At 42.1% G+C, this 26,327-nt stretch overlaps 2 protein-coding genes across 6 annotated transcripts; one reads left to right on the forward strand and one right to left on the reverse strand.

Annotated features, from left to right (window-relative positions):
* The first annotated feature begins 2,479 nt into the window (after positions 1 to 2,479).
* SRSF5 (serine and arginine rich splicing factor 5) lies at positions 2,480 to 7,404 on the forward strand. 5 transcript variants are annotated; one of them, XM_016131305.2, is made up of 9 exons: positions 2,527 to 2,671; positions 3,257 to 3,442; positions 3,540 to 3,684; positions 3,994 to 4,064; positions 4,198 to 4,296; positions 4,568 to 4,637; positions 5,858 to 5,931; positions 6,384 to 6,494; positions 6,586 to 7,404. In XM_016131305.2, the coding sequence occupies exons 3-9, from the start codon at positions 3,559 to 3,561 to the stop codon at positions 6,851 to 6,853; spliced, it is 819 nt and encodes a 272-aa protein (XP_015986791.1). In that variant the 5' UTR covers positions 2,527 to 2,671; positions 3,257 to 3,442; positions 3,540 to 3,558; the 3' UTR covers positions 6,854 to 7,404. The 5 variants fall into 5 exon arrangements, with proteins under 5 accessions (XP_015986787.1, XP_015986792.1, XP_015986791.1 ...); XM_016131301.2 differs by lacking the exon at positions 3,257 to 3,442 and having other exon boundaries at positions 2,480 to 2,671; XM_016131306.2 differs by lacking the exon at positions 3,257 to 3,442 and having other exon boundaries at positions 2,517 to 2,667.
* A 2,801-nt stretch (positions 7,405 to 10,205) lies between these two features.
* SLC10A1 (solute carrier family 10 member 1) lies at positions 10,206 to 25,994 on the reverse strand. The gene is given in 8 exon segments (XM_036239549.1): positions 10,206 to 10,357; positions 12,537 to 12,733; positions 13,020 to 13,023; positions 14,169 to 14,288; positions 14,291 to 14,336; positions 16,266 to 16,269; positions 20,969 to 21,175; positions 25,639 to 25,994. Coding segments are annotated over 8 exon segments (1,086 nt in total).
* Positions 25,995 to 26,327: the final 333 nt, after the last annotated feature.

Raw genomic sequence — 26,327 nt, forward strand, 5'->3', positions numbered from 1 at the left:
GCAAGGTGGGTAAAAGCAAAAATAAATGAATGGGACTACACCAAACTAAAAAGCTTCTGCACAGCAAAGGAAACCGTCAACAAGGTAAAGAGACAACCATCTGAATGGGGAAATATATTTGCAAGAAACGTGTCTGATAAGGGCTTAATATCCAAAATATACAAAGAACTCATACAACTCAATAACAACAACAACAAAAATTCAAAAATTCAAAAAAATGGGCAGAGGACCTGAATAGACACTTCTCCCAAGAAGACATACAAATGGCCAACAAACATATGAAAAGATGCTCAACATCGCTAGCTATTAGGCTGGTGCAAATCGAAACCATAATAAGATACCATCTCACACCTGTTAGAATTTCTATAATCAACTGGACAAGTAATGACAAGTGTTGGAGAAGATGAGGAGAAAAAGGAACACTCATACACTGCTAGTGGGACTGCAAATTGGTACAGCCACTATGCAAAACAGTATGGAGGTTCCTCAAAAATCTAAGAATTGATCTGCCATATGATTCAGCAACCCCTCTAATGGGTATTTACCCCCAAAGACTTAAAAACCCATATCCGAAAAGACATTTGCACATTGATGTTCATAGCAGCATTATTCATGGTGGACAGGACATGGAAGCAACTGAAATGTCCTACAAGAGATGATTGGCTAAAGAAGCTCTGGTACATACATACAATGGAATATTACTCAGCTATACGAAGAGATGAAATACTGCCATTTGCGACATGGATGGACCTCGAGATAATCATACTAAGCGAAATAAACCAGACAGAAAAAGTTGCAAATCACATGCTATCACTTATATATGGGATATAAACCTAAAAGCAACAAACAAACAGGACAAACAAACAGGGACTCTTGGACATAAACAATAGACTAGTGGTTACCAGAGAGTGGGGGCTGGGGGTAGGAGGGAGGTAGATGGGTAAAAGTGGTCAAATATGTTGTGACAGAAAAAATCTAATTATAGAAGGTGAACACACAATGCAATATATATATGCCTTACTGTTGAATTGTACACCTGAAACAATGTCACCAAACAATGTCACCAAAAAAATAAATTAATAAAAAAATTCAGAATTCAAAGACTAATATCATCATTACTTGTGACAATGGTCCCCACTTTCTAGATTTCATGACTATTGAATGTTGGCCCTATTTGCTTTATCTTTTAATAAAAGAAATAAAACATTAAAAAAATGTTTAGTGAGTAAAACCACAAGTAGTGCTTCAGTCAACACAAAATGTAGAAAATAACTGGAAGACCAGTTGTCAAAACGCTATTTAGAAAGCAAACGAATTTAAAAAGTATTGGCTTGGGACGATTTGTGTATTGTGAAATGCCTGTGTTTATCAGGCTAGCAGCTAACGGTAAGTTTTCTTTTAACTCAAATATATATCTTCTTTTAAATCCATCCTTAGTTCTCTACACAACAGACAACTAACTTCACAATTTTGCTATGTACTCGCTGAGGCTCTTTAATAAACAAAAATGCATGACTGGAAGAGCTCATGCCATATAAATTACCCAAGTTCTAAATCCAGAGCTCCTAAATGCCCGGGAGGTCAGAGAAGGTCATAGTAAGGGCCAGGAGCTCCTCTTTTTGAACTACTTTATCTCTGTGTAACTCTAGTTAAAAGAAGCAACTGTAGATTCTGGGCACCTCTTAGAAATAGGGTGCCTAGGGTTCCACTTAAAAGAAATAAAAGAAAATTTCATCATCTTTATGCCTAAATTTCTAAGCCTGACAACCTCACTGGGAAAATGTGGAGTTAAAATATGTGGTGGGTTGTATTGCACGCCCACTTTAGAAACAACATTGTTTCTGAAGGATGGTAGACTTTCAGAAACCTGAACAGGGAAGATCAACCAAATATCATTTCGACTTAAAAGTAGCTTGACACCTTCTAGCCAGTTCAGTCCTAGGGCAGTTGAAATGCAGAAATCTGTATTCTGGACTTAATTCAAGATGGCCTTAGCTGTAGTCCCAATTTCAATATTTAATCATGCAAAAACTTTCCATTGAAAAAAATACTGCAGTTCCTTAGTGTTCTTACTATAATTAAACCACCAGTCCGTGGTATGGGTAAAATATTCATTGTTCAACAAGGAGCGTCCTCTAAACGCGCAACTTTAAATCGCAACAAGAGGGTCAGAGATGATTTTTGCAAAGCTGAGTTTCTTTTACCCGGTACTCTTTGGGGCATCTTTAAACAATTTAGATAAAAAAGAGATGTCATTTGTCTTAAGGTATTTTTTTGCGAGCGATAGCAATGAACCGAACTTTATGGCATAGGTGAAGCGAACTTCATCTTCAGCTGAACCTCCAGGGCCGGGGACGCGACAGCCGCGCCCATGCCAGTTCCCGCCCCTCGGCCCCGCCCACCGCGGGCGAGGGTCGCTCGAGCGGTCAAGGGAAAAAGTCCCCGCCCTCACGGAATCCTGCCTCCTCGGATCCAAGGGGGCGGTACCATGGGCGGTCCCGGAAGTGACGCAAAGGCGCGCCCTCCATTTTGTGGAACGCCGGAGCAGCTAAGTGCGTCAGTTGTGGACAGACATAGACGAGTTGTGTCCTGGTCTGCGGGGAGGTAGACGACTCCGTCGCAGACTACGGACCTCTCTTGGGTCTCAGCTGCCAAAGATCCTGTCCGGTAGGTGAGTGACTCACTTTGAGGGAATGGCTTCTCGGATCGAGGCTTCTTCATGGTCACTCAGATCGCGAGTGGCCAGGGCTGCTCTCTTTGCGGAGGACGGCGTCCAATGAGCGCAGTTTACTCGAGGTGGGCGCTGGGGCACGTCTCCCTTTGGGTGTTGTGAAGGTGGAAGGGCGGTCGTGGTTATGGTCGCTTTTATACAGGGGTTGTGCGCCCCTCCTTTCCTATTCTCCGGCCGAACCCCTTGAGTAGTGGGCGGAGAGATTTGCTCGGGGTGTGGTTCGGGCTTTCTGCGGGCGGGTACCGTGACTCCGGAACGGTGGAGTCGGGGGAGGGGGTGGGAGAAGGGAGTTTGGCACGCGCGGCTCTCCCCACGGCTGGCTCCACCGCCGCCATTTTGTGGCTGCCTAGCGTCCGCCCGTGGCCGTCTGCGCAGGCGCGGACGTGGCGTCGCAAGACTCCGGCTTCCACCCGCTGTGACGCTCCTGGGAGGCGGCGAAGCGCTCGGCCCGTCGCCATTGGGCTGGCCTTGCGGAGGGCGGGGCCGGCTCCACCCGCACTTCTCGGCCTTTCCTAACTGCGGCAGATGGGAGGGGGCCAGAAGAGCCGGGGAGAGTGAGGCTGCGCAGTTCCAGAGGCGGCAGTGGGCGTTGCGGTTGCTGCGTTCTGGGCCCAGGGAAGGATCGTGTTGGGAGCCGAGTTTTAATTTTGTCTGCAAGGGACCTGGCCTAATAAGAGGCGCTCTTGGCAGTCTTGTTTATAACATCACCCGGTAAACATTTTATTTTATGTCGTTTATGTTTTTGACCCCTTGATCAGGCATTCTTGTCATTCACTTGTATTGTCTCAATTGAATTATTTGCTGACAGGGAATACTAGCCAGGCGTCATGAGTGGCTGTCGGGTATTCATCGGGAGGCTAAATCCAGCGGCCAGGGAGAAAGACGTGGAAAGGTTCTTCAAGGGGTATGGACGAATAAGAGATATCGATCTGAAGAGAGGCTTTGGGTTTGTGGTAAGTATTAACTGGTTGAATTGTTAAGTTGGTAAAAGATTTTGAAAAGCAGCGTTTTTGGTCTTATTGAGACAAGGTAGATTTTCTTCAGAAAATATCCTTAAAGCAGTGAAATTTAAGGAACAAAAGAACCTCACTGATGGCTGGAGGGAAACCGCTCTTGGTCACTTTTCAGTTAGGTTTGTTATTTGTATGGCACTATCATTGAGATACTGCACTCTCTGTTTCGTGTTTTTAGTGCACTTAGTACGTTGGAGAATACTTTTAAAATTGTTTAAGCATTATATTTCTTTCATGCTTATATTTTAGGAATTTGAAGATCCCAGGGATGCTGATGATGCTGTATATGAACTTGATGGAAAAGAACTTTGCAGTGAAAGGTGAACTTTTACTTTTCAATTTTATAAGTTAGTGTCATAAACTACAGCTGACTAGGTCTCTTGGGATATTTTTCAAAGTAGATCTCTTATATAGCCTATGTGGATAATGAAGGCTTTTCTTCCCTTCCTGTAGGGTTACTATTGAACATGCTCGAGCTCGATCTCGAGGTGGAAGAGGTAGAGGACGCTACTCTGATCGTTTTAGTAGTCGCAGACCTCGAAATGATAGACGGTATGTGGTGGATGGTGGATGGCTGCTTCGAGCAGTCATTACTGCAGGAGTAGTTAATGATTTAAGAGCCATTATCAATAAGTGACTCTGATGTTATATGGTCATCTCTCATTCCTGTATCAATTCACTATTTTTGATAAGTCTGTAATGAGTTGTAATTCAGAAACTGTTAAAGACATTTGACTCATCTGATTGCTTAAACTTGGTCACAGTTGAACAAAAGTACACATTGCTGCATTATTTTATTGTGAATACTCACTTTCTTCCTCAGAAATGCTCCTCCTGTAAGAACAGAAAATCGACTTATAGTTGAAAATTTATCTTCAAGAGTCAGCTGGCAGGTTTGTTAAAATTCAGTTTTGAGATATTTTAATTGTGGCTTTTTAAAAATTTAATGGGTAGCTAATGTTTTATTGCTATTTTATTAAAATTAGTTTTATTTTTAATTAAATTAATGGATTTAATTGTAATTTTAAAATTTTAATTAAACGTAACTGGGGGATATTTCAAACTTTTAATATTACTGATCAAATGTAAATGTTTTGAGGATATTTTTTCTTGTTTTCGAAATCAATTTTAACCAAATATTAAACCCTTTATTTGCCAGCCTATCTGTGTCGTTGGCCTTATGACGAGGAGTGCCTGTGGGTTATCCTAATCGTTGTCTTGGTCACTCTTGGTTGGGCCTGGTTGACTTTGCCAGTCAGCTCCTACAGTGATCAATTGGCCACCTCTAGATCTGTGTTTGCCGGTCTAGACGTAATCCGGGCACATACTTGAAGTGCCAGGTTGCAGCAATCCCAGAGCGCTGATAACGTGATCTGATCCCTAAGTTGAGAGCTGTCTTCCTGTAACGCTTCCGAATAAGAGGTCCTGGTCGAAAGAGTTGAAAGATACGAAATTAGGTGGTCGTTGGTCGTTGGAATCCTGATCGCAGTAAAGTGTCCTTGGTAACTGCACAAGATTAGAACGTGTCTGCATCCGCCAATAGTCTGCTAATAGGGAGGGCTGTGCGATTAAAGGCTTCCATCGATTGGGTAGTGTCCTTCAAGTGGGTGGCGAAGAGCCAGTCGGGCATATGTCATGAAGGTTTCTTCGACCGATTAACGGTTTGCTGCTTGACTAGCCTAGGGAAATAATGATAAAGGTAAAGTAAACTTTTTTAATGACATATGGGGCACAAAATAACTGGTGTCTTGTAAATGTTCTGTTTTTAAATATAAAATTTCTACTTTAGTCTTTACTTTTAAAACATGTACTGTTTCTTTTTGTTCGTTTTTGTTTTTTTGTTTTGTTTTTCTTTCGTATTGAGCTTAGTATAGACTAATACTACTTAATGCTAAAATCTGATTTCTTTAGCATTTTGCTTAAAAGCAATATGCTATTTGCTTATTTCGTGCCCTGACATACATTTTGAATTCTGATAGAATACAAGTGTGGTAAATGCCATGTTTGTACTTTATCTAACATCTTCTCTTTCAGTAGTCTTGTTTTTATACCATGTAGTTGTTTGTGTGTCAAGTTTCCTTTTCTTCGCTTGACACAATTATCTTGTGTTAAGGATCTTAAAGATTTCATGAGACAAGCTGGGGAAGTAACCTTTGCGGATGCACATCGACCTAAATTAAATGAAGGGTGAGTAATGTACTGAAAATTCTAAGAGCCTTTTGAAATATCTTGGAAATTTTACTGAGTTTCTGAGTACTTAAAGTCTGCACATATTTAATTAAATGCATTGGTTCTCAATCAGGGATGAGTTTGTTACCCAGGGGTTATTTGGCAATGTCTGGAGACCTTTTTAGTTGTCATAACTGGTTGAGGGTGCTACTGGCATTTTGTGGATATAGTAGGCCAGGGGTGCTGCTCAAGATTCTACAATGCACAGGAATGTCCCCCACAACAAAGAATTGTCTAGCTTAAAATGTTAGTTCAAAGGTTGAGAAACCTTATTGTAATGCGTAACCCATCGAGAGTTAATGTTCTTGGTACCACAGTAGCAAAATGAGCATAGAAAAGGCACAGTCTAGATTTTGATAGTTTGTGAGACTATAAGATATATGTAACTTTGGAAAAAAATTTTTTTCTAGGGTGGTTGAGTTCGCCTCTTATGGTGACTTAAAGAATGCTATTGAAAAACTTTCTGGAAAGGAAATAAATGGGAGAAAAATCAAATTAATTGAAGGCAGCAAAAGGCACAGGTATCTCTTTAATATTATTTCAGTCAGACCTTCTATTTAATGGATTTGTAGGGCCTGCCACTTAGGTTTGTTGTATTTTTCCCTTTTCTAGTAGGTCACGAAGCAGGTCTCGTTCCCGGACCAGGAGTTCCTCTAGGTCTCGTAGCCGATCTCGTTCTCGGAGTCGCAAGTCTTACAGCCGGTCTAGGAGCAGGAGCCGGAGCCGGAGCAAGTCCCGTTCTGTTAGTAGGTCTCCTGCACCTGAGAAGAGCCAGAAACGTGGTTCTTCAAGTAGATCTAAGTCTCCAGCATCTGTGGATCGCCAGAGGTCCAGGTCTCGGTCCCGGTCCAGGTCCAGATCAGTTGACAGTGGCAATTAAACTGTGAATAACTTGCCCTGGGGGCCTTTTTTAAAAAAACACACACAAATTCCCAAACCATACTTGCTAAAAATTCTGGTAAGTATGTGCTTTTCTGGGGAAGGGGGGTGGAATTTGGAGGGGGGTCGGGTTGGGCTGGATTATCTTTGTAGATGTGGACCACCAGGGGGTTGTTGAAAACTAATTGTATTAAATTGTCTTTTGATAAGCCTTCTTCTCACATTTTTGTGAATGTCTGAAGTATATAGTTTGTGTATATTGACAGAGCTCTTTTATAACTAAAGCAAATTTAATTTTTTTGTACTAGCAAAAATTTGAACATTTTAGTGCCTGGTTATTCAAATATGTTAATTAAGAATTAGTTTAATGCCTCATTAAACTAATTAATAGCTTTGGATACTTAAAAGAGCTCTAAATTTGCTTGTATATAGAGGCTTACTGAGTTTTCCTTGTTAGGGTCAAGGGTGTCCTCCCACCTACCCTTTAACAGCTGTCTGGCAAAGACGTTAAAGCAGCTGTTTGTTATTGATAATAAAAGATGATAAAACTGCTTTTGTGTCTCTGTCTGAAGGAAGTATGCTATTCTTCCCCATCTACGTTCACATTCAAAATTCCTTTTAGAGAATCCTGAAGTTTGGGTTCTTTTTTTAGTTTAAAAAATTTAAATAGTACCTTTGACATTTCCACGCTAGTTAAAAGATGGGCATAGGTCAGTGAACTGTTTGAAACAATGGGTCACTGTTTATGACAGTTTTCCTCATATGTGACCCACGTGGCTTCCCTTTATCACCTGACTATTCTTCTGGCATCAGGTTCCTTTTGTAAGTAGTAGTAATGTTTCATGACTATCTTAAAGGTTGTAAACAGTTTCGATGGTCAGAGATCATCACGTAAAGGTTTTTTTAATCCATGCACATGACTGCTTTAAAGGGATTTCACATGCTTTTTAGTCCTGAGATATAGATGTGACAACATGTTAAGGGGAAAACAAGTGAAAAAAGATGGTTCTATATCCTTCTTTGTTGAGTATTGCAGCCCTTTACCTGCAGGAAATTGGCTTTATTTTTTACTAGAAATTTTGGAGACTGATCAAACTTGTTCTCTAGTGTTAGGGTAGGTAAATATTTGGTGATTGAATAACATTCACTGAATCTTCAGAACTATTTACTATGTGATAATTTACTGACGGAAATTCAGGGTCAAAGAGAAGAGCAAGTAAATGATGCACTGGCATTTCCAAAGTCTAGTTTCAGAATCTCAAAGCCACACTTTTTAGTGTAGATATACCTGCTCTAGAAGCCATGCAAGGGATTTTGAGGAAACTAGAAAGTTTACTTTTGGTTTCCTCAGAGTGCGGGGATCATTTGGCGGGGGAATATTTGGAGGTGGATTTGAAAGTATTGGCATGAAGGCTACCTACCCCTGTGTTTGACTACAACTTGGGCCATAAAATTGTGAAGCTGATCCTTTAACGTGAGGCTAATTTTAAGGGAGAGTTTATGTGGTATACTACTTGGAGGACACTAGCATTATTTAAAATGGCAGAATCTAGTTTTTTCTTTGTAGTTTATCTCTGAAGGCTGTACAAATCGGCCAGGAAATTGCTATCAGATGGAGAGAGGCAATTCTTTTCCTCTTGGGCTCTTAAAATGTGGTGATGGTATATGTACTTAGTACCAGTAGACTTCATTAAAAAATTTTTTCCTACTCTTAATACTCCTAAAATACATGAGGCTTACCATTCTAATACTACAAAGGTTAAATAGTGAGGCAATAAAAATAAGACCCTTTCTTTGAGCAAATGGTAGGGATGATTGGGAGTTGGTTCGAACCAACAAGTTAGCCTAAATTTCCAGATCCAAGACCCGAGGAGTCATAAGGAATGTGGATATAAGCCTAAGCAAAGTTTTAAGGCAAGCCTTTCCAGAGGATAGTGCAACTTCTGTGCTCTGTATTCATAAATTCCTTTCACCTAGTAACTGTAAGGATGATTTGAGGTTACAAGTTCATTTTTTAGCGATACATATTTTTAAAGTTAATAGTTGGTGTACAATGTTACATTAGTTTTTAGATGTACAAAAAGTGATTCGGTACATACTTTGCAATGTCATAGCCACACTGTCTAGCAATCTGTCATGCAGACTTGTCACAATTTTATTGACCATATTCCCCTCCACCTTTTTCACTGAGGATAACACATTTACATTTTAAAGTCCAACCTTCCCTTTCTCAAAAAGCAAAACTTGGTTTTATATTACTTTGTTGTACTTTAACCAAGTTTCCTAGCAGATGATGATAGCTAGAGAAAATTCGAACAGGTATGTCAATAAGGGTATAATAATAATATGTAAAAATAATAAATGGTAGACCTTTAACAAATCTGTATTTTTAATAGTGTTTGTTAATGGCCCAAATCAGTGATTTTTAGAAGTTTGCTCTGGCTCTGGGCATACCGCTAGACTGATGCCCTAAAATTGTTTTGGTTTTAGTTGTATCTAATTGTATTAAATGACATTTAAAAAAAAACAATTAGGCATGGTCAGGTGTTTGAAGTGTTAAAATTAGTTAATCTTTCACGTAATGCTTTGCTCGTGAGTAATGTGCGACCCGTTTAAATTTCATTGGAGAAAATTATAAATTCTAATTTGAGTTTTTTCTTTGATTTGAGAAAGCACTCATTTTGGCACTATTTTGTACTCTGAATTTTGAGGGAGAATGGTGTGAACCATTGATATCTAATGAACTGATAGGATTATTAGATTAGTGAAACAATTTTGTTGAATTTTGTGTTTTGTTGCCTGGATTTCCTTTGTTAAAGTTGTCCCCCTTTACTTTTGGGATTGTCTTGTGTAATTGCTTCTGCATTTTATCATGTTTGCTTTTGTATACTTGGTGTCACTTGTGTTTTCAGGAGGTTTAATCCCAGTGTTGATGTCTAGAAGGAAGGAACGGGATCTGAATTTTTAAGGTTAGAAAGGACTTTCCTACAGCTCTTTAAACACTAATTTTGTCACAGAACTTGGAACAGGATTTGGGTATTTGATTTTAGATTAAAAAAAAAAAACATTTTTTTGAGTAATTCAGATAAAGAGTTGCATTTTAAATACCTGTCAGGTGCTGTGAGATGCAAAAGCAAAAGGCAGTGTTGGTTCCTGTCTTCCTAGGGTTGTCATTGAATAAGTCTTCTATTTTTCAAATAGGTGTCAAATTCTAAGCTGAGGATAGGTTAGAGTTTTAGGGTAGATTCTTTGTCTTCCAGGCAAGTCTTGGTGATCCTGATAGTTTTTAGCTGGAAATGTTGGAGAAAGACTCAGACACTGCTGGTGTTGTTTTTTTCTTTCTGCTCAATGGTTTACCACACTGGCCTTCTGAATTGCCTTTTGATCTGAATCCAGGCCATTGGGGGAAGGCTAAGTTGTGCAAGGGGAGCACTCCTATTTTCCAGAGCTGCTGGAATAATAATTTCTTCAGTTGTGGCAGCTGTATAGATTATTTTTGTTTTATCTGTAAGGTTGGAAAGAGTTGTAGGTAGGGAAAGAGAATGAGAGAGGAGTTAACATAAAGCTTGTTCAATCTGGAAGATTAAAAGAATACCAATTTATCCCTAGGATGTGCTTTGTTTTTTCTATCTACCATCTCTCATCTATGATTTAACTCAGGAAATACTTGCCTTTTCTCAACATCTCTAATGGTAATTCTAGTAATAAAAGATCTAATAATTTAGAATATTGACTTCATCTCGTTTTTTGTACATGCAGTATAATAGGAGTTTAAGTGAGGTTGACTTGTATTCTGGGAGTGTTGAGGGGTCAAGAGGAAAGAAGTTTAGGGAAGTCTTTTAAGGTGAAGGTCAACCCCCCCCCCCCACCCCTTTTGTCGCTCAGTCTACTTTTCCTGGCTGCATGGATGTGGTGAGAGGAGTTGTGAAGATAGGAGTCAGGGTCTGCCTTTTCTGTTCTCCCATCTCTCTAGAAGGGTACAGGGGTCAAAATCACAAAAACTTGACATTTTTTGCCCTGAGCACTGCTGCTTGGGCGCTTATGATTCATTAGCTCTAAAGGAGTAAGTAATTTTCATTTAGTTTGCCAAAGTGGTCTTCTGAAGTGTATTGTGAGTGAAGTTCTTTTTAGGTCTTAAGAGCTAAACACCCAGAATTAGAGTTGTGGCCCTGTGAGGGTACTTCAGACCTTTCTGTGACTAAAATGGCAAACCTGGGAACCTGGTTTGATTGATTTATAAACTTCATACTTTTTTGGTAAGTGGGTGGAGACTTACTTCAGTGGGCAACAGATTTCTCAAGGTGCTCTTGGATAAGCATTGGACTTAAGTTTTTCACAACTCTGCTGTAGTTTTGAACCAAAGCTTTATAAAATGGTTCTAAAGTATGCTCACCATTTTACTGTTTGTTTTGTTTTGTTTTGTTTTTTGTCTGCTTGATAACCATTACAAATGCAGATTGTAAATTCTGCATTTGCCTACTATAAGATGATGAATTCTGCCAGGGAAGTTGTATTTTCTAAGGCATAAGTCAGTCTCCATGGTCTTAAAAAGGTCTTGAAGCGGGACCCTCAAGTTTGTGGTAAATAAAAGGCAGGCGGAGGATTTGAGTGATTTAGAATATACTGATGTTTAAAATATAAAATATTGAAATATGTTACTAAGTAAGGTTGAGTTTCCTGATTTGGGAGAAAAGCGAATAGGGGGTTGAATTCCGCTTTGAGGAAAGGGCTCTTAGCTTTCTCAAGGTTTGATTATATTTTGAAGAGAATGAAATGATGTGAACTTCTTGGAAAATAGGTGCTAATTGGCTAGGAAGTTAATAATCTGGTAGTCATCAGATTAAGGTTTAAATAATGTCAAACTAGATTACTGTGGAAGTTACTACTTAATAAGTTAAAATTTTTGAACTGTGTAACCAGAATTGCAACCTACCTCTTTTGGATTCGGGGTTATTAGATGGTATTGTTTTAACCCATTTCTCCTTTGCCCTGAGAGTATTCACCAGTGGTGCTTGCGGCTGCAGCATTTACCCTGAAATAACTCATGGATTACAGTCCTGATCTTCCCCCCAGTATTTTTGCATCGCTCTAGTATATTAGCCCTTGGGGGAAAAATGACGTCATCTGTTTACAGCATTGTTTTTAGTAGTAATGTTTCTATTTACGAAATATGGTAATTACCGATCACTGAAAATGTCAAATCCTAGGGTACAGCATTCCTATGTATGATGTTAATGCTGGCAGCGAGATGTTTTATTTCTAAGTTGAAAAAGGGTTAATGTTTCCCCTTATGTGGGGAGAGAAGGGGTACCAGTGATACTGGGGCTCTGACATGGTGCCAGGACATGAGAACCCCATTCTAAAAAATACGAACTTCTTGAACTTTTATGAATAGGGGCCTTCCACAAAACTAATAACTGACAGCTATCTGATGACCAGGACAGTTCTGTCCTCATCCTGAGCCCTTACACATGGTCTCTCTAGTTAAAGCAGCCAGAATCAGCCCAGCTCCATGAGACCAGCTCCATATGAAATGGAATGTGGTTAATGAAATAACCTTGGTTCTTTGAGGTCCCCACCAGTGTTCTTGGTGACTCGATAAGAGTTATATTCCCACCCAAAAGAAACTTAATTGCTCTCTAATATGGGAGCAGATTTCCCAAGGGGAATAATTCACTACTCACCCTTGGAAGGGTTGATTTTCTTATAGCACCGAAAGATGGCAACCAGGAGAAACCCTTCTGCAACCTGGCAAATCATGTAGAGGAGAGGAAAGAGGAAAAGTGGTCCAATGACTTCCGGGGGAAAGGTCACATTGAGGATGGTAGTGCAGAGTTGAATATTTTGGCATCCGGTCTCCATGCTGACTGTGCGTCTGCACCTGTGTAGGATGTAAAAACCAACACTTTCCCTCAGAAGGGGCATCTGTGCAGCCTCACTTGCCTCCCTCCCAGATACTCTTTAAGGCACTGAACAGTCTAAGGAAGACGTAAGTGAGCCTGGTATGTGGAGTGCATGTGGTTTCAAGGAAAAAGTTGACCTATTTCCTAAAAGCACTAATCCAGCTTTTTGGAAGGTGGTGACTTGTAGATTCATGTCAGAAAATTTTTATGAGATCATCTTTGACTAGCTTGGAAATTACGATTTGTCTGCTCTTAGAGGATTACCAAACTAAAATTGGGAGGAACATGGGCTTGTTATGTGGGGCCGGCTTTACATATAGGGCAATACAATTTCAACATACAGTAGAAGATTGAAATGTCTGGGGACGTCCTATTTCCAAGTTTCTGGCTTGGACACCTTTAACTCTATAACATGATGACAGAAAAAAACCCCAACTTGACTCAGACTCATTTATCTACTTTTGGAACATGTTCTCTTGTTTTTTTTCCTGGTTTCCATTTTATGGCTAAAGAATGGGATGTTTGTATTTAGTGAATATGTGTTTAATTCATTGAATTGCGATTTAGTGTTTTGTTATTCACTGAAACCTCAGAGAGCTGTCCTAGCACATTATGAGGAAGACTGCTGTGATTGCACTTAATGCTGTGGCCATTTGTTAAGATCTGAGTCACTCAGAAAATTGACATCGAGTGGTCATTGCCATCCTTTGGACTCTACTATATTACCATGTGTTACACCCTATAGTAATTTGTTCTGAGCATGTTTAAAAAATGAATAATTGTTTTTAAATCGTATTATTAATAAAACACTTTAGTTTTGGGGGAGTTTGGGTGGGATGGGCTAGAGTGCTATTGATGTGTAGACTTGTGCATCAGCATTTGTCTACTATGGCTGAAAAAAAGTTATTGGAATGTGCTACTGCTCCGTATAGATAGGGTATCCTATGTTCACACAGCAGGCTCTCAAGTTATCTGTTCTCCTAAAGTAGCAGCTGCCTGTGAATTGGATTAGCCCGAGTCCATAGCTACCTTAGAACTGTCACTTTGTGGTGTCCTTGTCAAGGCAGAAGAAGAAAAGTGGGAAAGGAATATTATCAGTTGTCACAATGACATGGAGCTATGTCAGGGCCATTAGGTACCTGGGAGTTGGGCAGGCGATGGAATCTAGGCTCAGGAGGAAGCTCTTTGCCATGAGTCATTGCTTTTTGGATGATGAAATAGGTCCCTGTGGTCTTTGGATTTGTTTCTAACCCATTCATATCCTTCCCTTCCCAGTACTTCTCACAGTCCAGAGTTCCTTGTTCAGTTGATGCATTTGAACATTGCTAGGAAATATCTTTCCCAGATCTTCCTAAGAGACCAGGACAAGAATGAGGCCCATAGGACAGACTTAAAGTAATACCTATTCTCTACTGAGGTGGAAGAGAGCAGAGAGAATGTAGCCCAGCAGAAAGCCAACGAACGGCATCAGGGAGGAGGTGACCCACAGGTGGAATGTCATGATAAACAGGATGCTCTTGCCCACACTGATGATAGTGCTATGATGGCCACACCGACCAAAAGAGTGATGATCATCCCTCCCTGCAAATGAGGACAAGAAAAAAGACAATTAGAAGAGTGATGTGAGATAGGGCAGAGGGTGAGGAAGCAGCAGTGGGCATTGGAGGTGGAAAACAGTTTAAAAAATTGGTATTTGAAGCGGAAAGGAAAACAAAAGATCTTTATTTTCCTTTTTTTTTTTTTTTTTTTTAGAATTCTTATAAGCTGGCAAGCTTCTTGGAGGACAGAAAGCTGATTCCCCCTTATTACTAAAGACAGCCATGTACAGCTTCAGTTTGAAATCTCTGGATAAGATGATTTTCAGTGAAGTGCTGTTATTTCGAGGGAATGAGACCAGTCTAGGCAAGGTAGATCTTGTAAATTGAAAGTTCTCTTGCAAAGCCTTAAACCGTGGAGCTTGTATACACAACCCTACAATACTGCCATTGCTCCAAATGATTAGAAACTTGTTAGGTGTTATTCTTGGGACCTGTCATATTTGTGTCAAGTATTTCCGTTATGGGTAGGGACTTCATACATTTTAGGATGCATTTTGACTTCTGGAAGTTATCAAGAGTCATTTGAAGTGAAATTGGTAAACATGTTGGATAATCAAGTCTGGTAAAGTGGTTTAAGATCCCAAATAATGTATAACTAACTGTAAAGAGATGAGCCAGCTCTGTTGAATGACCTGCAAATTGGATATGAAGTTTCCAAAAGGAGTTTCAGAAATATTTTGAGTTATAATGGTATCAGAAACAGTGTAGGTCCAGCGTGTCGCACATTAAATGCTGCAAAAGCAACAGACATTGCTTTAAATAGTATGAGAGTGAATACTAATCAAGTTAATAGTAAAGCAATATCAAAAAATTTTTCTAGTTTCATTTTAAATTCCATTTAAAATTTTCAAAAACAATGAAATTACAGTATTAAGATTTTTCAGCATGTGATACAAAGTTGAAGCCTTCAAAGTGCCCTTTACTGTCTGAATTTTGGGGAAGGATGCATTCCAAACTGAAAATATATGCACACATTTAAGGCTTTTTGTCTCACCTTTTGAGTAAAGGTAAATATAGCATACCTTTTTTGAGCTTACCATGTTATTTCAAGATTATATGTGTTGGGTTCAGTTTTCCAGTTCATTCACATGTGTAACATATTCTTAATACCATTTTTTAAAAATTGCAAAATATAACAAAAAGTTGCTATTTTAACCATTTTATAGTATATAATTCAGTGGCACTAATTACATTCATAGTGGTCTAGTAACATTTTAATATTTGCTCAAATTTCAGCTGCACAGTTTTGCATTCTATGTTTTTAACTTACGTTCCAACCAACGTCATGTAAAACTACCAACTAGCAGTCCTATCCCAGAATAGGAAGGAATTTCACAAATCTCATCAGTAACCACATGCTTCAAGTTTTATTGAAAAAACTTAACTGATGAGCTGCTCAGTTTGCATTTTGAATTGATTTCTTCTTTTGGCCTCTTGCCTTTGGATTTGTCTTCTACCTAATGACCAAATTGTTTTTGACCCCATCGAAAGAATATAATGGGTAATGTATGGGGCATTGGGCTACAAGAATTGCCATGAATCCAGAAGCCTCTTTGGGCTTACACTCTCATTCCCTCATTTCGTTCTCCCACTTTTGGGGGACTATAGAGTGTTCATAAGCACAGACATTGGTGTGACCCTGGTGTGAAAACTGACTCAGCTGGTCTTAAGACATGTAAACTTTGGTAAGTCATTTAACTGAGTGAGGTTAACAACACAGGGCTTGGCGTATAAGAATTACTCACTAAATCGTAGCTCCTATTATTACAAGTAAAGAAGAAATTAACATCCCGAAGTTTCCTATCACTCTGTCCTGCTGATTGTGAAAATCTCATGTCTACAACCTCTTGCTGAAACAAGAGGCCATAGGTAGCTGCTGCTCCATAGGTGACCATGTTTCACACCACCAGACTTTCCTGTCGTTACCTGACTGAAGCTGTGATGAGCTTTCCATGAATAGCCAATCCGTCAGCTTGACCCAGGACATGACCTGGCCCAAACTTTTCACTCAAAGGTGACCTATACATGTTGACGAATGACCCAACTAGTCAGGTCCTCTTAATGGTGGGAGTTTGCAGAATTAGAGGGTAGCAGGAGCAGAGGGAAGTGGTAAAAGACACATGCCTGGGAGCAGCAGAAGCTACAAGTTGGCAGCTTTGTGGCAAGGGAGAATCGGGTCGATTCATCAGCAGCGTGTGTGGGAAAAGCATTGGAGTCAAGACGGGGTAACAGTAGCACCCTTGTTAAAAGAGTGCTGGGTGGCTTATGGTCCAAGTGGCTGCCGGATCACTTCAAGCTCAGGTTCTCATCAACCTAACCACATAGCCTTGAATAAACCCTTGCATGGGCTAGGTAAAGTGTTAACTTGAATTGCCTTTCCAAATAGGGCATCCCCGAAATTGTTTCTTGGCCTATCTAGCTCCAAGAGGTCAGGCTCTTCACACCACACCACACTGCCTTCCTAATTTCTTGGCATGTCTAAATGTGACCTCCCACTAGCGGACGTGACTGGTCAAGCAGAATTTGAGCAGATACCTTCTACCAGAGCCAGTTTTCAGAAGTTTGATAATTTTGATTTGAAAATCTCTAGGAGAGTTAAGTGTGCAAAGAGGCTGGAATGATTGTTGGCTTGTGTTTTAGCTAGTAACTTACTATGTTTTAGGGAACAGGGAGATGAAGGATGAACATAGTCCTCAAAGAGCCACAGAAGCAAAGAAACATCAGCCTTTGAATTGGGACCACATGTTTGTGCATCCTCACGGGAGTTATTCCTTCTTGGGAGTATTCGATAAGTGGAGCCATTGGCCTCTGGTTGGTAAACCTTGGAGGTTTAGCCATGGCTGATTGGGTCCAATGAACATCTATGTTTTGTAGATCACTTTGGTTCTTTGTTACTGGTCCCCATCTTTTCAGCCCAGATGTATGTTAGCCCCTTTAATATTCTTTGGGGTCAGATTGACTCGATTTTTGCTGTGGAGTTGAGCAGTGGATGTGCAACATAACTGGAACAGGAAAGCTGATTAATAATCCTAGCTCTGCCAGGTAACTTCCCTGGGCCTTAGTTATTCAACCTATACAGTGAGAATAAGGCAGGAGACTGAACTTCATCTTGAAGTCTTGTCCAACTTTAAAATCTGAGATTCTTTCTGCATCCTCAGAGAACACTTTTAATGATATTTTGAGGTAAAAGAGGCTTATGTTCTATCAATTGTACTGGAGTTCTGGATTTTGGTTTTCTCATCTATGAAAGGGAAAGCAGAGTTGCATTAAATCGTATCAGGGGTCACTTTAATTTTTACATTCTGTAATTTTTTTCTTTATTCCTATACCCCTATAAACTATCTTGGATAAATGAAATAAACACACTTTTTTTTTCTTGTTTTCTAATGTATGAGAGAGACAGAATTTGGCCTTTATTACTTTATTTATTCTCAGGCTTTGGCTGTGGGGGAACTGTGATACGTGCTTGGGATTCAGTGTTAAGACAATCTTAGGATCTTGCTGCTTGAGATCGAAGTGAGTGGAGAAAATAAACAGGTATATATAACAGCATGATCACTGCTACAAGGGATTGGTGGTATGTGCTTTGGGAGTAAATAGGACCTGCATTCTACCCAGGCTTGTGGGTTAGGAAAGCTAACCCACCGTGTTGAGCTGGGAAGGGTGAGTAGGTATGAGTCCAGTGAAAGGTGGTGAGTGAGGTGGGACTTGGAGAGGGGAGTGTTTCAGTTGGAGAGAAGGGCATGTGTAAAGAAAACAGCTGAGATTGGAAAGGTCAGTTGAGACTGAATCAAGGAAGGACTGAGGAGTCATATTAAGGAGTTTAAACTTTATCCTGGGGAACAAAAAGGAACCACTTTAAGGAGTGGAGTGGCCTGATAGAGTTTATGCTTTCCATCTTCACATTAAAACTGGGTCAGGGAACCAGGTTAAAAGGCTATTTCAGTTGTCTAGTGGAGATGATAGTGCCCTGAATGACAACAGTGGACACAGGGTGGGGATGAATGGATGGATTCAAGCAAAAGCAGGTAGGATTGATGATCGCCAAATTGTGTGAGTGGGGAGGGAGAGGGGGTGCTGAAAATAATTTCCAGTTTCTGGCAGTTGGGCACAATGAATGCCATTCATTGAGATAATTGCAATGTGGGGACAAGGGGGAAACAGGCTTGGGGAAGAGATGATTTTAATTTAAGACATAATGAGTTTTAAATGCCTGAGGCATATTCATGTAGAAAGTTTTGTTAGTTAAATGGATTCTGGAGTCAGGAGAGAAGAAGCCTGAAGATGCTGTTCTGGAATTTGTCTTGGCTTGTAGATGTTTGTTGAGATGAACTGGATCTCGCAATGGGGGAGATCCTGGGCTTAGGGAAGCTTGAAAAGAAAAGCAGAAAGCTTGAGCTGAGTGTAGCGAAGTAACTTACCAGAGGAAGTCTCAAGGGAGTCCAGAAAAGAAGCACCCAGAGAATTTGTGAGAAAGCAGGAGTGCTTAGCCACTGAAGCTGAGGGAGAAGGCTTCCGAGAAGGAGGCAGTGGTCAACCATACCAAAAGCTGCTAAATGGTCAAGGAAGACTTGAGAAATGTCCATTGGACTTAGTGAAGAAAGTGGAGCAAGTGGTCATTAAGATGCTTACTGGATAGGAGACCAAAGAGAAGAGCAGAAAGGGATTCACGTAACTGAGACTAATTGTTATGGGCCTGTTCACTTGTGAGAGCAGCCTGTTGGTGGTATGATGGAAGTGGAAGGTGCGTGATAGGAAGCGTTTGTGGGGAGGGGTGTTTTTCAAAGCATGGCTAGGAAGCGGGGAGGAAAGAGGTCCGCTGGAGTGGGAGCTGAGGGATTGTTTTTAAAGACAGGAGATATGTGGACCTGTATCAGTGTTGACAGTGGAGAACTAATACAGCATTGTTCTAGAAGTGAAAGTAAGATAGGGAAGGCTGCAGAGGTAGGGAACATGATCAATAAAAGGAGATCTCTGAGAGGCAAGGGTGGAGAGAATGGAAAATGCCATCCAGAGCAGAGTGGGGTGATCAGCCATGGACAGGAGGAAGAACGACGTCCGTGTCTTCCAACACATGGGAAGGAAAGCCGTTGCTATGGTATTAGGACTGGGCCAGGATAAGGGAAAAACTGCCCTTGACAATGATAGTGTGAAAATAAAGTGATCCTGAAAACCTGACTCACAGCTGCTTTGTTTGAGGCCCCAAGCTGCTGCCACACCTTGACTTCCAAGTAGCATGCTCTAGACTGGCCCAAGGGAATAGATCCAGGGGCAAGATGGAAATGGGCCCTCAGAATGTTAGGAGGTAGTGTTTTTCCTGCAGACCAGTGATGAACAGTCAGCCAGAGTGGAGACTGATAGGGACTGAGCTCTAAGGTCACAGAAGTTGGCAGAAGGACAATAGTTGCCCTTCAAGGTTTCATGATTTTTTCAAAGGAAAGGGAGTGCCACGACGCCCTGTCCATGACCACAGCACCCTGGAATCTGGCTCCAGTCTCCTTCAACCCACTCCTGAAGTGCTGGGAGTATACACCATCACCTCCTCCCCTCTGAGCCAGGTTTGCCCTTGCCCTTGGTCCCCTTCTGAACTCCCCTAGACTGCTCCTCAGGCTTAACCAAATCCTATCCTATCCTTCATGGTCTGGTTTAAGACTGTCTCCTCCAGGAAGCCCTCCTCAAGTTCACCTGCTCCTGCTGACCCAGCCCACAGCAGAGACCAGAGCCAGTGGCTATGGAGACAACAGACATGGACACAACCTAAGGATTCCCACAGGTCCTGCCATGATGACATAGGAAGTTTGACTAGGTCGAGACAAGCCATTCTGGTTCCCAGAAGTTTCTGCTTCATCACAGAGATTCCGACAGGTCCCCTCACAGCTCCCTTAGCTTCTGCCTCTAGTGCTTATATTGACAGGGGCTCAAAACCCATTCCTCAGTGTACAGAGGTCCAAAAGAAGGATATATGTAGTGCTCTGAGAACTTAAGCAGGAGGAATAAATATAAAACCAAAACGTGCTCCCTGGGAGGCAGCCAGGTCCACAGTGTTACTGTTCCAACCTTGGAACTAGTGTCTGCACAAGTCACTTCCCATCCCTGTCTTTCGGGGTAAACTGAGGATCATGACAGTCAGTGGGTGTCCCTAACCAGCATCCAGCTCTTGCACATGTGGAGGAGGTACCTGGAAGTATAGCAGCCTGGCTTCTACACCCCTACGTGTACAAGGCACACCAAGTCCCAGAGCAAAGCCCTTGACCCCCTGGCTCTCACTAACCTCACTCCCTTACATCCTGCCAGTGCTTGATTATATATACTATGTTTGGGTCTTTTTCCTCATGTGTTACTTCACTTTATGCAAACAAACTCTGAGGAAAGTGACTCCTCAGAGTGTAGCATAAAATTTAGCATCTAGTAGGTACATAATAAAAGTATTCTCAGGGACATTATATTCCCATGAAGTAAGTGTCCTAGTAGTAGACTTTTTTTTTTTTTTTTTTAAATAAGGAAAGAAACCAAAAAGCCCAAAGCTATACACTAAAATGATGGTGGCCTTTTTGCTCCCTGCCCAGACCCCCAGGTTCTTACCTTGATGATATAGGAAGTTTGACTAGCTCAAACTTCCTATAACGTGAATATTGTGGTCGTTTGGCATTGAGGAAGATCCCTATGGTGCAAGGAATGAGAATCAGGACCAATGATAACACAATTCCTTTATAGGGTACCTTGGCCTTCAGGTCCCCATCATAGATCCCCCTGGAGTAAACATACAGGAGGAGGGGCATCATGCCCAGGCCCAAGAAGGTGGAACATGTGGTCATCATGATGCTGGGTGGGAGATACAGAAAAAGTGCAGAGAGAAAGCCCGTTAATATAGACTGTTTTGTTGAGTGCTGGCTATGTGCCAAACTGCTAGCATTTTACATAATATTACCTCAGGAGGTAAGCATACTATTTCTTTTTTGCTAATAAGGAACCTGGGGGCCAGAAGAATTGTGACTTGCCAGGATCACCGCTGAAGCAGGATCTGTACCCAGGTCTGTCCAGCTGCTTTGATCCCTGTGTGCTTCATTGTGGAAGGAGCCATTCAGACCTCCTTTGTAATAGAGCTTTTTTTGCTCTGAGCACTTGCCACGTGCACCGTCCATTTGGAAGGTAGCTAACTGTGTGATCTCATCACTCTGACAATATCCCATTGGATCACAGAAATAGTACTTGACCCACAGTTGCTAAGTGTCCGCCTTAGAGCTTAGGGGATGGCTGGATGTAGTGGCTCTGTCCACCAGAGATAACAAGGATTAACTACATTGAAAGCATTTTCTTTCTTGGGGAGTTTGAATGTGAGACTGACAGAATGCTTGGTCTTTGAGAGTGAGTGGCGTGGAAGGGATGGGCAGGCAGAAGCCAAAACACACAAAGGAAAAAGCAATAAACAGAAGCTATGATTAGAAGGACTGCAAAAGATAGCAGCAAAGAAGTAGAAACAGAATAATTGAAGGACCATAATGGTAGAGCTATAGAGAAGGCAGCAATATTTCCTCATTGATGAATAAGTGACCAAATTACCTGGTCATCAGACCTGCTTTGTATCTTGGTTACTATTCTAGTCCCCAACACCAATATTCCTATGTTCTCTACTTTCTGGTAAATCCTTACATTATTCAAGATGAATCGTGAGTATCAGAGCCTGAATAATATCCTCCCAGCTCTAATTTGTATCCTAATTGTCCTATTACTGTTTCCATTTGGAATCTAATATGTGTTACTCCCAGGACCTTGTATAGAGAGGCTTCTCAGGAAGACCAATTGAGAGAATAAAGCTGCTATAGATTATTCTTGGATTGTGGCCATTGACCTTACAATAAAGAGCTCTGGCTTCTATTCTAGTGGGAAGATTGGGAGGTGAAAGCTTGGCAAACCTCAGGAAAATCACAGTAAGTGTGTATCTCTCCTCTCCATAGTGCTATCCTCTATCAACACTTCATTGTTTCCAAAGAGGTGAAATATGGCTTAAATGAACATCAAGTACAGCCCAGTCCAAAGGGGCCAGAGTATAGCCATCAAGAAAAGCAATAGGAAGAGGCATCACAAGGGATAAAAGCTGTCAGAGGTGAGGGCAGACCCTCACAAAGAATATTATGGACCGAATAATGGGAAAACCCTCTCTATGAATACCTAAAATACTTAAGCACACACTTGAGCCTGTAAGAAAGTAAGGGAGGGACCAGAAACAAAGAATGCAAAGTAAAGTAAGTCTTCACTTAATATTGTTGATAGGTTCTATATGACTTTAAGCAAAATGAGATATATATGAAACCAATTTTACCATAAGCTAATTGATATAAACAAGAGCTAAGTTTCTACAGCATCTCATCAATGTTATAATGAAGTGATGTTTATATAGGAAAAGAAGACAAAAAATTAACAAGCATTTTACTCCAGAAATTAAAAAGAGAAAAACAAACGCAAAGGTGGTCAAAAAGGTCCAGTTCCCTCTGGCATTCTCTGTCCCTGAAGGGCCAAGCTCACTTCAAATTTGAGGATGTTTTCTCTTGCCTGTGAGTAACCTGCAGTTTTTGGAGCTTGTCTGAGTGGCTGTCTTGAGGAAGGAGCTGCCGTGCCTGGCTGCCTTGGGTCCACCTGGTGGCCCAGCCTCCAGGATATGCCTGCCTGCCTGTGATGGCCAGCTGTCTCAGACTCACTCCAGCCATAGAGTCACTGGTAAGAGAGCCCAGGACTGGTTCCAGATACAACTTTCTCACAAAATCTGAGAAACCTCTGGCAAGTCTCTGGATTTCAGCTTTCACCTATATAAAGTAGAATCCGTATCTTAAGATTCCTACTCTAAATGGGAAACTGGACAGTGTTGCTCTTGACGAAAATCTCAAACTGGTAGCCTTTGCATAACATCTGGCCCTCTGACATATATTGTTTGGCTTGCATGGTGTTTTAAAAGTTTTTGAATGAGTTGCTAATATTTAAGAATTTGGAGATTTCATATAAAAAGGGAGCTTCTACCTTCTCTCAAAAAGCAGGAAGCTGTGGCAGTGGCGGGTCCTGCTGCTGGAGAACACCCATGGCGGAGATGTATGGTATCTCTGCCCTGTTTAGGAGGCGGTCCATGATGCCAAGGCTGGCAGTCAGCCTCCGGCCATTCTGTTCACTTATGTAAGTGCCTGACCCTGAAGATACTGGAGTGAAAGCATAGACTTTGGAACCCCGCATCTCTAAAACGGGCTCTTATATAGCACCCCACCTCTGTATCAGGATGTCATGTAAAGTGCTTAGCGTAGTGCCTGGCTATTTTTTATTATCAGTATCATTATCAGTTGTAATTATAATACATGCAACAAGTTGTCCTAGAGGAACTCAGATTGGAATGTGAAGTCTGGCGGCATATCATGGTTGATGAATCTGTGCCGGTGGGGTCTGAGGCATGGTGGCTTGATGTTCATGGGAGGTTTGTCTGTGGGCAAGGGCTCTAGAGTTGAAGGTGGCCATCCCATTATTTCTTGTGGGGTTTAGGTAGACATGACAGCTTTCTTTTTTACTTTCCTTTTTTTTTTAAAAAAAATTATTTATTATTATTTATGCCTATAGCATTTGGTTTTCCTAGGTGGTCTCCCATCTAAGTACTAACCAGCCCCAACCCTGCTGAGCTTCCAAGATCAGACATCAGGCTTGTTCAGGGTGGTGTGGCCATAGACCATGGACCATAGCTCCACTGGGATGTGAACCCAGGACCTCCTGCATGTAAAGCAGATGTGATAACCACTACACTATGGAACCACACTCAATATGACAACTTTAAAGTGCTCAGACAAGGATGCTGAGTGGGAAAGCGAGGTGGGGTGGGAGGGTTGGGGATAGGGTCACATTCTTGAGTTGATGGAGGTCTGTTGGGTGGGGGACCTAGGGCCTCAGAAATGCAGATATTCTTAAAGAGACCTCATTAGACTCTATTGGCTACAGAGACTGGGACATCTAGTTACTCACACTTAAAAACTCCCCTGTTTTCCTTTACAGGGTCCCACCCTGTTTTGCAGCTTCTAAGGATCCACAAAGGCCTCACAGCACCCCTCCTCTGACACCTGACTCCCTGCATCCCTTCTCAACCAGAACTAAGATATGGTCCTGGTTTCTCTGGACACAGAGCTGCTATGAGCCTTGTCCCGAGGCCGTATCCAGACTGAGGGCTTGCTTTGCAGCAGGAGCAATTCGGATTAGATAGAGGGAAGACTTGGAACCTTGGCTATGTTCCCCTGGGAGACAGTATAAGCCAAGCCTCCTTTTTGTTCCTGTCTTCCCATCAACTGCCTCACTGAGGGCTGAATCTTATGCGCGGAGAGTCCAGAACTGTTCGGATGACAGGTCCTGGCAAACCCCAACAATCACTTTCTTTAATTTAAAAATCAGTCCTCACTTGGCACACCAGGAAGGGCTTCCTTTCTTGGTTTGTTTTCTTAGTAAAGTTTGGCCTGGGGCAGGGTGGCGACGGACACGGACTGTCTGAATCCACTGCCCTACCTGGAATAGAAAAGCATCTCCACAGAAGACCCAACCAGTGGACACCGAGCTTGAGACTAAGGCTTAAAAGGCAGGAGCTTCTGCCAATCGGTCCCCTCAGCTAGCACAGGGGGTGCTGCTGCTCCCCCCACCCACCCCACTGCACACTAGTATAACTGAGGTAAGGCCCAGAATAACCCACCCAGTGCTACCTGGTTGTGTCTTTGGATGGAAGTGTTCTTGCATCTGATGGGAAGATAGGGAAAGTTAAGAGAAGATGTCCCATCTGCCCGGATAGTTGAAAGGAACTTTGGAAATTCTTGCTTGCTCAACAGGAATTAGAGGTGCTCATTTGGTTCCAAGCCACTTTGCTCTCCACAGAGATGTCTGGAACCAATCCGCACCCTGTTTCAGATCTTTGGCCTCAAAGCCAACAACTTGCTCACCATTGTAGGCAGATAAAGTTCTCCAGAGGCCCCTTTGGTGTAAATCAGCCCTCTTTCAAGACAATCCTTATGCCTGCTTGGGCTGCCTCTGGGAGTAGGGGTGTCCTCAGGACCAGCTTGACCCCTTTGGCTTGGTGCTTAAGCCAAGACATACCCAAGCTCCTGCCCCCGGCCCAGCATATGCTTTTGACAATAAATGCCTGCCACCCTCTGCCCCCATATCCACCCAGCCCCTGACTCATTCCCTCTCCTGGCTTTAGCCCAGCCCTTCCCCTTGATTATGACACTCCAGTGTGGCCCCCATCCCCAGGCTTCTCCCTCCTCACCCCCCAATCCTACCTGAGGTTCATGTCCCCCTCTATGGCCAGACTGAAGAGGTTGGACAGGTTTTCCCCAGGTGAACAGCCGCAGATCAGAATTGCCAGCGCCTCAATTTTGTTCAGCCGGAAGACCTTACCCAGTGCGAAGGCAGTGAGGGGCATTATTCCATACTGTGCCATTAGAGCAATGGCCATCCCCCTTGGCTTCCAGAAATGAGCCTTGATCTTGCTGAACTCCATGGTGCAGCCCAGTGACAGCATCATGATGAACAGCATGAATACCTGGATGATGCTCAGTGCCAGGTCGATGGGGCGCTTGCCAAAGTTGGGTGGCAGGGTGAAGTTGAGTGGGGCTGACACGTTGTGGGCCTCCATCTTCCTGTGTGGCAGCAGAAGTTGAGAGTCCTAGCATACCCTTGGCTCGCCTGCTGATTCCCTCCCCTGCTCAGTTCCTGTTGGGCAAGTTCTTCAGTAACCTTTCAGTGCAGAGTTTCAGGACAAATGGAGCTGGAAGCAGGCATGAAATGTCCTACTCTGTTGGATGATCCAGGCCAGAATGCAAATAGAAGGATTGTGCAACTGACTATGGCCCCAAACTGGAGAGGAGCCAGAGCCTATACGGCCTGGCCTGCCCTGACTCTCCTGAATTCTTTAACCTTTCTGGATGCCACTCACTCTCCTTTACAGCTTTGCTGCCTGGGACAAGAG

The sequence above is a fragment of the Rousettus aegyptiacus genome, unplaced genomic scaffold, assembly GCF_014176215.1.
Source record: "Rousettus aegyptiacus isolate mRouAeg1 unplaced genomic scaffold, mRouAeg1.p scaffold_m13_p_3, whole genome shotgun sequence".
Lineage (NCBI taxonomy): Eukaryota > Metazoa > Chordata > Mammalia > Chiroptera > Pteropodidae > Rousettus > Rousettus aegyptiacus.

Coding starts and splice junctions, on each gene's coding strand:
- SRSF5 (XM_016131301.2), top strand. CDS start 3,559: ATGAGTGGCTGTCGGGTATTCATCGGGAGGCTAAATCCAGCGGCCAGG. Junction 4,297..4,567: donor AGACCTCGAAATGATAGACG/GTATGTGGTGGA, acceptor TTTCTTCCTCAG/AAATGCTCCTCCTGTAAGAA. Junction 6,495..6,585: donor GAAGGCAGCAAAAGGCACAG/GTATCTCTTTAA, acceptor TCCCTTTTCTAG/TAGGTCACGAAGCAGGTCTC.